This window comes from Barbus barbus (genome assembly GCF_936440315.1).
Source record: "Barbus barbus genome assembly, chromosome: 24".
NCBI classification, from domain to species: Eukaryota; Metazoa; Chordata; class Actinopteri; order Cypriniformes; family Cyprinidae; genus Barbus; species Barbus barbus.
The window spans coordinates 25,123,451-25,137,440 of record NC_136752.1 but is presented as its reverse complement, the minus strand read 5'-3'; the positions used below and the strand labels follow the sequence as shown (position 1 = coordinate 25,137,440).

Below are 13,990 nucleotides of genomic sequence, written 5' to 3'. Positions count from 1 at the left end.
AAAGCAGAAAATGAACATTAAAGGCTGAAAGTCCACAGCTTGTGATCCTTTTTGCTCAGAGACTTGGTGGTTCCAGCAGGTCGATGCACCTTCTCAGAGAAGGTGATGGGAGGGGCTTTGGAATCCCATGATTCCATGCAGCCCAATGTGAGAGGAAGCAGGGGAGGGTGGGTGGAGCCAAGCAGATGATGATGCCAAACACACATATAGACAAACCAAAGAGCAAGGCAGCAGACAGACAGAAGATAAGAGTGAGAACTACAACACAGCTGAAACCAAGCAAAATCAATATTGTCAATGCTAAAGCTCTGTTCCATAACCTAGTGAGTTGCCTTTAAAGGCGACATATTAAGTGAGATGGAAACTCAAAAGTGACTGGTTTGAGGTGCTACATAGGCAGCAACTCAAAGATAGCATGCTATTCTATCAGCGTGATCAATTAATATCATACATAATTCATCGAAATAATTTTTTCTGTAATGAACATTAAAATAATAAATAACAATAATAATAAATGAATGTATATGTATACTTTAAAAATAAATATCTAATATTATGCTAATTATTATTATGCATGCTTATTAATTTATATATATTTTCAGTAATTGTAATATTTGAAATACCATTTAATAATAAAAATAATGCGTGCATACATGTATATACATATATAAAATCGAAATGCTGTTTTTATGTAATATTTGTCAGTAATTAGTTAAATATTAACATTACTATTATTCTTTTTTTTTTTTTATTATTATTTATTATTAACATTTATCTAGACTTGTCCACCTTGGATTACATTCTATACTAGTCAAAGAGATGTTGCCTTACAACAGTTCCCTAAGTAGGCAGCTTACTAGGTTTTGGAACCAAGTCTAAATGTAAAGAAAAAAGCAAACGGTGTGTATGAAATATCTAGAGTGCACTAGACTGGTGGCAACACAGCAGTAGTGTATTGCTGAGAGGCTGTTAGATTGAACTGGGTTTGGGTCCATGAGAGGCTTCAGCAGTGTTGCAGACAGGAATGACGATGTTGATTTGGTAAGAGACGCATTAAGCAAAGCAGCAGCGATTGCAGCGGTTGATTTATGGCTTGAAAAGCTACAGTCAGTCTGAGCATGGAGGAATGCCATGCTTTTGATTGGTTGATTAATGCAAAGTTAGTTCCTCGGTAAGCGTAAATGCAGTTTATCATCACAACAGGCCCCGATGACATTAAGTGGGGGAAGCTTTGTGCAGATTACATGCAAGGTCAGATACACTGGGCATCTTTGTGAAATAGGGTTGCTTAACTGCTTTTTTTGCACATGACTGTTTAAAAGTTTGACATCTGATATGTTGCATAAGTTACTTTAAAAGTACAAACAATCGCAAATTCTTAAAAAAATAAAATAATTAAAAGTTTGAAAAAGTTAAACAAGGACTCAGCAGCTACATTTTTCCTCAGAAATAAGAAAAGTGCTTGGTGATTAAAATAAAAATATGAATATAATAAAGTATTTATTTAAATAGCATTCACATATATTTATTCATACTCGCATGAATTAACTATAAAATCATATAATTAAATTATAATAATTTTTGCATAATTTAATACAATTTGTTATATGAACTTGAAAGTAATATAAAAATATTACTTCATGTTAAAACTTGTGTTGTACTTTAACAATCTATTTTTAATAGGCCTAATTGAGGGAGGCAAAACCAAAAACATTTCAGAGAGACTGTCTGCACCAAGATTTCTAATGTCCCTGTGCTGCACAACAAATTCAGATGACTTAAACAGTCAAGCACAAAAAAGCGCCTCATCCGACAGATCTTGTCCCCTTTGCCAAGTGTAAACAGGACTGAGGAGAGGTGACAAGAAGCCAGTGTCTCGTTCCCTGAGCTGATAATGGACGGGCAGGCGTCTAGCTGCTGAGGCCCGGCCTACCCCAAAGCAGATCACACACACATGAAACGGCTGGCAACACCAACAGTACTTGGACTGATTTCGGACCGCACAGCGAAAGACGAGATCTACTGACTGCTTGTACGGCGCTAGGATGATTCGAGGAAGAGGAATCGGGGAGAATAGGTGATCGGAAAACAAACAAACAAAAATCTAATTACTATTTAAAAGGAATATTCCAGGTTCAATACAAGTTAAGTTCAATCGATAGCAATTGTTGCATAAAATGAGTTTGATACCTTTTAAAAAAAAAAAAAAAAAAAAACTAAAATAAATAATAATAGTAATATATTGCATTTAAATTAAGGTTAAATGTTGTTCTTATGGATCAAGGCAACAGTCAGGCAAACTACCTCCTGAACTCAATATAAATAAGGAAGTTATGTCACTTTCAAATTTATTTGTAAAAAAAGTTAAGTACTGTAGTTTACAGGCTTTTTACAGCAGTTATGTCACCATGACAACAAAGTTTGGATTTAATTTTACCCAGACAAGGTCAGTAAGTGATTTTTTTTTTATTTAATATTTTTGAAAAAGTCTCTGATATTCACCAAGGCTGTATTTATTTGATTAAAACTACAGCAAAAATGGTAATACTGTGAAATATTAAAAATTTAAATAATTGTTTTCTGTTTGAATAGATTTTAAAATGTAATTTATTCCTGGGATGGCAAAGCTACATTTTCAGAAATCATTCTAATATGCCAATTTTGCGCTCAGTAAATATTTTTGATGATCAATGTTGACAACAGTTGTGCTGCTTAATATTTTTGTGGAAACGGCAATACATTTTCAGGATTCTTGAACAGCATTTATTTGAAATAGAAAACTTGTGTGACATGATGTGTGTCTTTATTGTCATTTTTGATCAATTGAATGCATCTTTCCTGAATAATTTTTTTTTTTTAATCCTTACTGAGCCCAAACTTTTAAACTGTAGTCAATATTTTCTGCAGTCAGTTGAGCTTAACCTGAACCTAGAAGATTTCCTGTAAAAGGAAGAAAAAATGAGAAACAAAATAAATAAATGATAGAAACCAGGACATATGATTCGACTGATTGGCTTTGATACTACGAAATTTTACAGATAGAAAGGTAGAGGGAATGTGGAAAACGGAGAGCACCGAGTCTCCAGTGGAAAACAGGAAAAGGAACAAACAAACACCAAAAAAAAAAAAAACCATGAAAACGAATGAACCAATAACAAATGGAGGATGAGCGGGCTAAGGTGGGGCCCTTTTCTCTCCTCAGCGTCTCTACCTTTCGAGTTGGCCGATGGGATGAAGCTGGGTTTGGCGGGAGGGAGAGGGTGCTGCCCTGCCTTGGGAGCAGTACTGTTGGCATTGGCCGCTGCGGGCAGCTGGAATGAGTTGGACAGAAAGATGCCATCTGAGACGGGACGGGGCTTGCGCGCGGTTGGCGGCGGCTGGGGCTTTGGGGGGGGCGGAAGGTCACCGTAGGACTTCCTGGTGGCCGAGAGCTTAACCTGACCTGTTAGGCCTGCATCCTCCTCATCCTCGTCCTCCTCCTCCTCGTCATTGTATGAGACAAACTTGGCAGTGTATATGGTGTCGGGGGAGGCGACCTGAGTTTTGAGGTAGGAGGTGTTTCTCTGAGGCGGGGGTGGAGGGGCGCTGTTGTTGTTAGTGGCGGGGGTGCTTGCGGGAGAAGGGGGCTGGTAGTCCCGGGGAAGGGGGGGTCTGTACAGACCAGGCTCATCTGGCGTCAGCAGCTTGCGCTCGGCTTCCTCGTGCTGCCGGCGCCGCTCTGCCTCCAGGCGGGTGTAGTACTCTTCCTCCTGTCTCCTCTGAAGGGGGGAACATGGGAAGAGCTGGTTAGAGCTACCTAGGCTAGCCCGCGCCGCTGCGAGGCCTGGGTCGAAGCTAACGGTGCTCTGGCTAATGGATGCACAAATGTAGTAAAGCTACATTTTAGTAGAAAAAATGTATTTGCTGATATGATATAATGTGCTTCTGAGTGATTCGAATAGCTAAAACTGACTCCTGCACGTTGGGGAAAGTAAGCCATTGGTTTTATTTAACACGGCTACACTGCAAGCAAGCAACATCGCAAACGTAAATCAATAACGCCGTCTATACTGCTGTGCCGCTTGTAGCATAGAGAGCTTTGTTGATTATAACGAGAGTAGTTTTGTAATTGACATGAAAAGCAATCAATAATTTTTTGTTTTACATTCCATTCAAGGGTGGTTTTATCTGAAAGTCAATAAAACAGAAATAGGCCTGTGCAAGGGGGGAAAAAAAGTAAAAATTCCATTCAAATTGGAACGCATTCATATTTTTTAAAAGAAATGCAAGAAATCTAAATTTTGATAAAAAAAAGTAAATATTTACAAAACAATTAAAATAACTGCATTATTTCGTTTATCATTTTAAATTCATACATTAATATAATTTATAAAATATATGAATAAATGAATACAATTTATATAATTAAAGAAATATCAGTTTGAGTCACATGAAAATAACTTATTTAATTGTTCAATTCAGAGGTGAGTTCATCTGAAATAGTTGATAACACAGACATAGGCTTTAGTCAGGAAAAAAACTAATCTTTAATCAAAATTGATATATTTAATAAAGTATAAAATTGTATGAAACAAAGAAAGGGGGAAAAAACTAAAATCATTAAATGTTTAATTTAAAATATTATTAGTATGGTCCAGATCCACTTGTATAGAAAAATGAACAAAAGAAAAAATAGGGCAATGTTTGTAGACCTGGGAGAAGTAATATGTACACATTATGTACGGGAAAAATGAGATTCTGCTTGGTTACTTGTGGCTAAGTGTTTAAACACTTTTAAAAGTCCTTTAAAATTTTAAATCCATTGATTAAACTTTCTTTATAAATGCTAATTGTATGAAAGCGATCTAGTTTAGTTGCATTGTGCCGCTTGCTTGCAGTACAGACACCGAGTATGACTTGCCTTCGACTGTAAGCACACCAGATGGTGCTAAAGAGGAACAAGTCACTACAGCTGATAAATACACTTGGTTCTAACTGGAATGGAAAGATTGGAGCGTATGTTACTGTTACAAGCTCCAGTTGAAGGTCTGTTTGACATTTGGTGGTTTAGCTTTGAAGAAAAACACCCAGTGGCTGGCTGCTCTGGTCTCTGTGCATGGATCCCCTGGGTTAGTATGCGATGGTGGGAATGTCTCTTATGAGAGCATGTGGAGGCAAAACGCACATGAGCTAGTTCAATCTGGGACGGCCGCCACGAAAACCAAGGCAGGCCCATTTCCAGCAGCACTTCCAAGCAATGTTGTATGGAATGGCAATGGTCTCCCAACAAAATGCTGGAGTGTTGTGTAAAGATCTGACATGTGACTCATGCGTTTCTTTGAAGGGGATGGGGATACATCACAAACACAAGAGAGGAGATGTTGTGAAGACATGCAGTTGGACATCACAACTGGGCTCTAAAATTACCAGTGGTCTGAAAATGACGCACACAGACACAAATAAAACTGGATGGTCACATAGTGGGACAACGTTTTGGTCACATTTTAGATGTTTGAATGTAAATTCAGACCATTGGTAAACTGATGACCCGTTGAGGCATTCCAAAAGTGTAACACATTGGCGTCAAACAAACTTAATTTAGCCTCTGACAATTAACGGATCATTACTAACTCCAGAACTGCGGTTAACCTTATTATTATCAGCACGTACAGTACTGTATATATACATAGATACACTATTTTAAATTAAGCACAAGGGGCTGTGATCTCGTACAGTCTGACACTTTAAATATCAGCTGCTGTCTCCAATCACACCCACTTACAAGGTCGTGAGGAACCATCCACACGGAAATTGGGCGAAACCTTGAAAAAGCTTGACGTTAGCATGAATAAACAAGGCTATACATATACATCTCTATCAGGAAATTATGCCAATTTACTGTATATGGCTACAGATATTGTTTTGAGAATTTGCTCCAAAACAAAAGAAGATCTCACTATAATTAACCTGACTAATCAATAGCAAGAGAACAGGTCTGGGACATTAAAATCTATCTGCTGGTGTCGTGACTTGCATTTAAGGCCTGGCTGAGTGGGCTAAAAAGGAAAAGATCATCTGCATCCCATAAGGAGTGTGCTAAAACCTATCTGCAATTTGCAAATTACACAAAAACTTATTTCTTGACTAAGTCCTTTGTTATCAAAATCATCTTTACTCCATTTAACCACTTATAGAAGTTCCTAGTTGTCGCTGGTCCGTTCCGATCTCAATACCTTCTCGTCGGCCTCTCGTCTAGCTCTCTCCTCCTCTCTCCAGCGTCTCTCCTCCTCCTGTTTGGCTCGCTCTTCTGCCTCACGCTTACGGATTTCCTCCAACTGCTGTTTCCGTCGTCGCTCCTCGTCCTGCAGCTGAGGTGCACAATGCATAATCAGGTTTAGTTGGGAAACATAGGACCACAGAGATGATGGATTGGACCGACTGCAATTCAAGGTCCTAAACATAAATGACTGACTTGAAACTAAACGAATCCTAAATTAAATTTATGACAATTTAGAAATCCAATAACTAATTTTGATGTCAATTTCAACCCTAGCTGTAAAACTACTGATATATTTAAACTTAAATTTAAAATGAACCTAGAAAAACATAAACTTACACTTTCAATCAAAAGTTTCTTATTTTTTGACAAAATCAATATTTTAAATTCAGCAAGGATGCATTCAATTCATCAAAAGTGACAGTAAAGACATTTTTTATGTTACAAAATAGTTCTATTCTTCATATAAATGCTGCTCTTTCTATTCAAAGTATCTGAAAACAAAAATATTAAGCAGCACAACTGTTTTCAACATTGATAATAATAAGAAATGTTTCTTGTTCACTAAATCAGCAAATCATCTTTGAATGACAGAATGATTTCTGAAAGATCACGTGACACTGAATACTGGAGTAATGATGCTGAAAATTCAACTTTGCCATCACAGGAATAAATTACATATTAAAATAGAAACCGGTTATTTTAAATTGCAATAATATTCCACAATATTGATGCTTTTACGGTATTTTTGATCAAATAAATGCAGCCTTGGTGAGCAGAAGTAACTTCTTACATAAAAATTACAAACCCAAAACTTTTGAACAGTAGTGCAAGACTCAACTATATTCAAACCTAACATTAAACCCAATATTAATTTTTTTTAAATTAATATTTTTAATGTAATATTAATTTAAAATTGTAACCTAGATTAGCAAACAATTTTCAATGGCCAACCTGAGGAATAAGTAAGGAAAAGAATAAGTCTTTTTGATACAAAATCTTATTCAAACTAGCCTGCTGTGGTGATTTGTAAAAATGTGTTCTGTTGAGTTTCTATCAGACCAGTCAATGTCAAAGTGGCCTCTGTGATGAGAGGCATCGTGCACTGCACACCATCACACACAGAATCACATGCACATACAGTTTCATGCAAAACAACTTACTGACAGAATTGCAACTTGCAACCTTCTTCACATCTACAGAAAATCATTCAAAAGGTAATCCAAACACCTCGATTAAACTTCATACACAATACATATACAATGCTCGACAGCTTAGGAAATACAAATCACAGCCATACACCTTTTCCCTCCAAAATCAGAAGGAAGTGGACATAAACAGAGACATATCCAGTAGACAGGATAGGGGAAGAGGAAACCCAGCACAGAAAACCATGGAGAAACGCAGAGTAAATGAGCGGCAAAGCGCCAGGGTCAATACAGACACGCAGAGAGCAGTGATGAGTGGAGTAGAAGAAGAAACGGGAATGATGATCACGGCACAGAAATGAGGCCCACATGCAAGCAAGCTCAGGGCCAGAGAGACCGGGCTGGAAGAAAACATGCACCAGCCCACCCCTCATGATGACACTGCACTGAAACAACGGCTGCCAAACCAGCAGAGCTTCATGTTCTCCGAGAAGAAAAAGAGCTTCCAAAGCTTTCTTTGGAATGAATTTTCTGGTTTTCTAGGAGCAAATGTTCATGTTCACAAGGTCGCTGTCCTGTGCACATTTAAAGCTGAAGTGTGTTTTTATATTATTTGTTTTATATATATATATATATATATATATATATATATATATATATAAGTAAATAAGATTTAATAAAAATATATAAATAAGAGTTCAGATGGAAAAGCCTCTAAGTGCCTTATCATTTTTATCAGGCTCCTATGTTTAGGTTCAGTAATTTTACTCTAATGGCAATGCATAGGTCACTTTCTATGCAATTAAAGTGAAATAACTGAAAATAAATATAGGAGAGTGATTAAATATGCAAATTTTAGAAGAAAATTTCATATGGCACTTAGAGGCTTTTGCATCTGAACTCTTATTTATATATTTTTATTAAATCTTATTTACTTATTTATATATATTACCTTAATTAAATATATTTTTTTATGATTTTAAGAAAATTAGTACATTTAATACTTATTTATCTTGATTATTTTAATAATTATTTGATATTAAAATAATAATTTAATAAATATTTGAATGTAGGTAGGTTCATTTCTCTAGAAAGTATAATTATTTTCAACCTCAACCAATGGCATGAGCTTGAGGTCAGGACTGTTCGCCAGACTAATGGAAAATAGAAACTAGTTTTGAATATAATAACTATTTATTCCATTTGGTGACACTGGCTTAGAAAGGACAAACTTCAGCTTTAAAAATGTATTTTCTGTGATGCCTTTCCTTACAGATCCATTCAGCTCATCTTTACATTTAGATATTGTTCTAACGCAGCAGTTTTCCAGTGGAGCATAATGAACATCCCAAGATGGTGTCCCATGCTTGAAAAAGTGGTACATCTCTCTCTAAATAATACCCATGGGTAAAGGAGCTACCACTGTCAAATGAAGGGAGGGAGGTAGTGAACAAGAGGAGACACAGGTGGAGCCGAAACAGGAAGAGAGGCAAAGAGCATAAAGAACATACCAAGTCTAGTACAGAGATTGCTGGAACAGCAGTCTGCTGCAGGAGAAACAAAAACATACAGAGCAACCAAAGGGGTGGGAGAGAGAGAAAAAATAAAGTAGTAAGAAATAAAGAAAAGGAGGGGTTTTCAAGAAGATAAAAGTAAAAAAAAAAAAAAAATCATTGGTGCAGTGGGCCGGGACGAAGTGATGTGCTGCCAGGAACATTCCAGGCCAGTATGGGTCTGTTTAGCACCAGCGGTTCACTTCCCTTCCACAAACACTTCAGCTGGTGAGGAATTTCCCCATCATTCCACGCCCCCCCCCCCCCCCCCCCCACTGAAGCACTGGCAATATTTTTCCTTCAAACACACGGGATTGTGTTGACCTTCCCTTAGACGGCTCGACCTGCCAACTCCTCAGAGATGGAGCGATATCAAAGGCAGCTTCCAGCAGTGTGCTACACACAGCAGACTCTCAGGTGGATGCTATGCTTCGCATGACAGCTGCTACGGGGAAAGAGCGGTAGTAGGGGCTGAAGTTTGTGCTAGCGCTGAAAAACTCAGACTTGGAAAGCTGTTTGGAAATGCTGCAGACACGCCAGCCCACCAAGAATTCAAGAGCCTGAATTAAACTGCACTAAACTCACGTTTTAAAATTAGAGGCTCATTACAGGCTGTTTTCTGGACACAGATTAAGCCTTTAGTAACTAAAAGGGCTGGGTGATGTATCTAATATTTATTTTACATCAAATTTTTGGAGATATTAAATCAATTGGCAAATTTGAATATTTAACAGATGTAGCCATTATGCATACTAAAAATTACAACAAATCAGTTCATTTGAAAGGCACATTTCAATGATTTGTTAGTCTTTACTCAAAAATTTTAAAAGCTTTATAAAATATATTAAAGTTTAATTTTATATACACATATATATATACACATCTAAAATGTTAAAAATATTTATTATGTTTTTAATTTTATTATTTGAGATTTTTTTTCCAGTGATGTACGTGCTTTTGTTTTCATTTTAATAAATGTGCTATAGAAATAAAATGATTATTTACATATTTTTGTATCCCCCAACCCTAGTTACTACCAAAATCAATGTTAAATCAAGTGTTAATTCTTCACGAGACTTAATATGTGCCTGAAAGGCCTTGCATGTAAAAAATATGGTCATGTCTTGTTACAAACTGTTAGCACATTTCAAATGATCCTGATTCTGATCCTAAGATGTTGGTTAGCCAGTAGCTACAGGTCAGGAATCATTCCATCGCTGATTTATTTTAGAAGTTAAATGAATATTTCATTTTAAATGGCAGATGAGATCAGGAGAGATGTACTGATCTGGACGAGGCAGGTTGATGCTGGTGCAAGCAGTGGAATCGGGTCCAATGCTTGGCATCGGAAAGCCCTGCTCCTCCCCTCAGTCAGCGCAGCATAAATATATATATACACATCAGCAGTGCAGCATGGAAAAGCAATGACATAGGCATGTTGCAGGAGCACATGGCAAAACATTCATTATAACAGCTCAGACTAAAGCATCACGGAGAGTATCCCAGGTTAGCTGTTATTGATTCCATCACCAGTCTGCCCTGCTGCTGACTGCGGATTCAAACGTAACGCAAAAGTCTACGAGCATACAAAAAAAAAAAAAAAAACCTGCACTCGACTTCGATCAGCATTGCAGAAGTTAACAACCAACTTGGATTCAATCTGTGCAGCAATGGGAAAATTCAAGTGTACTCAAGCAGGACTAGTTGTTTAGAAAATCTCCTGAATCTTTTGAGTCTTTCCAAACCAGTTGAAAAACAAAAATGAATACTTATACTTAATAATCGTCTATGTAAGCATGGGGGGAAAAAGTGCATTACTAAACCAATCATCAATCTAACACTTAAAGTCAACATGATAGGCATTACAACCCATTTTACTTGATCGTATCCATAGGGATAAGACATATTTGACTGAAAATAGTGGGTGCCACATATCAAAATGCAAACTTGACGTACACTACCATTTAAAATTTTGGGGTTTTAAAGAAATAAATATTTCAGTTCAGCAAGGATGCATTAAATTAATCAAAAATTTTTTTTAACCGATTTTACCAATCAAATTAAATGCAACCTTAGAGAGTATACAAGACTTTTTCGAGAACAAACGGGGGGGGGGGGGGGGGGGGTCCCAAACCTTTGAACAGTAGTGTATCTCATTTGCTGTAAACTTTATTCAAGGTTCCCACATTTTTTACCAATGAATTTCCATTATGTTGCAATCAAATATTCCAATCAAATTTTCCTTGTCATTCCTAAATAAGCAAATGCACTCACAGTGCAGTTTTTCCTTACAAAATACTTTGGACCTGCGCATAACTAGAACAATTTATATTTAATAAAGATGTCTTTAAGATGTTTTTCATTTCACTGAATTTTCCTGGCCTGGCAATCATAATTTTAAAATGTTTTGTCATTGGAACCACTGGACACTGTGTATAACACTACCATTAAATCTTTCATTACAGCAATCAGCTAAAATATATGTATATTTTACTATAGCTTAATATGCAGTGACAACTTCTATACCATTTGTAGGTTAGCTACCAGGTAGTTTCAGATGTGGAAAAAGTTTACAAAGACTTTTTCGGATAAATCATTCCCAATTAGATCAAAACCTTGCATTAAGAAGATTTGGTGAGTTTGATTTCATGTTGACTTTTAACTATTTATATCCACACATTAAACTCTAGCTATCCCACTTCCCATGTCTGCTCACCCGTGCTCTCTTTTCAGCCTCCAGTCTCTGCATAATTAGAGTGGTGTCTACATCTTCGTCATCCTCCTCCTCCTCATCCTCCTCGTTCTGCTTGGACTCCTGCAGTCTCTTTTGGAACTGCCACTCCAGCATGAGTTTGCGCAGACGGTCGTTCTCCTCAGCCGTGCGTTCAGGTTTGGCCTGAAGCTCCTGGATCTCCTTGTCTAGGAGGTCCACGATGTGAAGCTGCTGCTGCTTCTCCAGTTTCTCTCGGGCGTCCCTCTTCCAGGGGTCAGGCGAGAGGCTGTCACTGGCGGACAGCTCCTCTTTGCTGATGGTAATGTATTGCAGGTCACGTCTTTCGATGGTGCGTGGCTGCTGCTGGGGCAAGAGGTCACGAATTACTGTGTCCTGTGGCGGCTGGCGGGGAAGGCTGGATAGCTTGTCGGGTCGAGCGGGTTGTGGCTGTGGCGGTTGGGGCGGCTGGACCGGGGGAAGATAAGGTTGGGGCACCTGCATGGGGGGCTGTGGATGGGGCATCTGTTGGTGCTGAGGGGCGGGCGGCAATGGGCCGTGCTGGTTGTTGTGCATGACTGGGCCGGGAGGGTTGCGAATCTGCACCAGCTTCCTCTCCTGGTCTCTTCTCTTCCTCTCTCTCTCCTCTTCAAGCCGGGCTTTTTCCTTCTCATACCAGCGCTGTTGCTCCTCGCGTTTCTTGCGGTCAGCCGTGGCCGCGGCGGCTGCAGCCTGTTGCTGTGTAATAGAGGGCGGAGGAGGAAGCGGCAGGTCGGTTTGTGGCTCATAGTCATAGTGCACAGGAGGAGGAGGAGGCGGCGGCGGAAGATCTGATCGGGAAGGTTGGGAGACGCCCACAGGGCCGGAGTGGGGTGCTATCGGGGTCTTCCAGCGGCCAGGGCCACTCTTGTGGTTGCCTTGGATCCTGGAGCCAGAAGACGAGGAGAAGTTGAGGTGCTCTTGGCTGGAGGTGCTGGACTCCACCGAGGAGGACATCTGGTGGTTCCAGTGCTCCCCACTGCCTCGCTGGTACTCGGCGTCACGCTGCTGCTGCTGCAGGTGCATCAGGTCTTCCTGGCGCAGGCGTTCACCTGGGTACCCACCCGGCATCTCGCACAGCTCCTCCTGAGAGCGCGCCACCCGCTAGCAGGGCACAATGACACAGCAGTGAGACTCAAATTTATACATAAATGTGATATGTAACATTTATGTTGCTCATAGCCTTAAAAAGCTAGTAAGGTAATGCATAAAATTTGTTTTGCCTACATAGGAATTACACATGAAAAAGTAGGCCTAAATTTAAGAGATACACCAAAGTAAAACTAGAAAAATAAATATGAAAACATTTATAATCTCAAATGGCAAAAATTTAAGATTTTTTTCCATTTAAAATAACAAAAACCACATTTAAAGGATGCGGTCCTTAGGTATGCTTAATATAATTTAAGTTACTTGTTAGATAATTCACATTAAATTGAAATTAAACTAAAAAAATAATAAATCTGAAAAAAAAAAAAAAAAAAAAACTAAGATTGAAACTAAGTCTTCAATTACTTGGTCAAAAATATAGTAAAAACTGTAATATTGTGAAATATTACAATTTAAAGAAACTGTTTTGTATTTTAATAGATCTTAAAACAAAATTTACTCCTAAGGTGAATGCTAAGGTGAATTTTCAGCAGCCATATATTTTCAAGATTCATGTTTTCGAGATTCTTTGATGAATAGAGACCTAAAAAGTGTAGCATTTATATGAAATATAAATCTTTTATAACATTATAAAAGTCTTTACTGTCAATTTAGTGCATCCTTGCTGAAAACAAGTATTAATTTCTTTCAAAATAATCCTACTGATCTCAAATTTTGAAATGGTCATGTACATTATAACAAAAGAGGATATTATACATTACCTTACCAATAAATAAATAAACAGACATGAAATAATCTACACTAACCGCACAGTCAGTGTGCTAGCCTAGTGGTTGAAAAATACTGTGGTACTGCCAGTGTTTTTGAGTTGTGATACAACTATGGCACCAGGACACCACACAGCACTCAAATGCATTCTCTTCCTAAAAAGGCTAACCTGCATAGCCATGCTGTTGTTAGAGTGGTTATCCATAGGGGGGAGAGGCTCCGGCTCATTGTTTTGCCAGGGCTGGCCAGGGCCCATCCTATCCTGAGTTTTGGAGGCTGGGAAGGTGAAGTATTCCCTTGGGTACGTCTGAGTGGGGATGGGATACGCCTCTGGATGGGGTGGAGAGGGCTCCTCCTGTGGGACAAACAGGGTAAAGACAGATTAGACTGAGCTGTGACAGTCTAG

General features: G+C 38.5%; 1 protein-coding gene across 9 annotated transcripts in view; it reads right to left on the bottom strand.

The window, feature by feature from the left end:
* Positions 1 to 13,990, bottom strand: part of LOC306844254 (afadin-like) — a 114,278-nt gene that overhangs the window by 5,604 nt on the left and 94,684 nt on the right. For 6 of the 9 annotated variants that reach the window (XM_079376241.1, XM_079376243.1, XM_079376245.1 and 3 more), the window contains 4 exons: positions 13,754 to 13,939; positions 11,674 to 12,810; positions 6,213 to 6,347; positions 3,212 to 3,758 (listed from right to left, as the gene is read on the bottom strand). In XM_079376241.1, coding sequence (XP_079232367.1) covers positions 3,212 to 3,758; positions 6,213 to 6,347; positions 11,674 to 12,810; positions 13,754 to 13,939 — 2,005 coding nt within the window. The remainder of the gene's footprint in view (positions 1 to 3,211; positions 3,759 to 6,212; positions 6,348 to 11,673; positions 12,811 to 13,753; positions 13,940 to 13,990) is intronic. The other 3 variants (XM_079376246.1, XM_079376247.1, XM_079376248.1) reach the window with 1 other exon arrangement.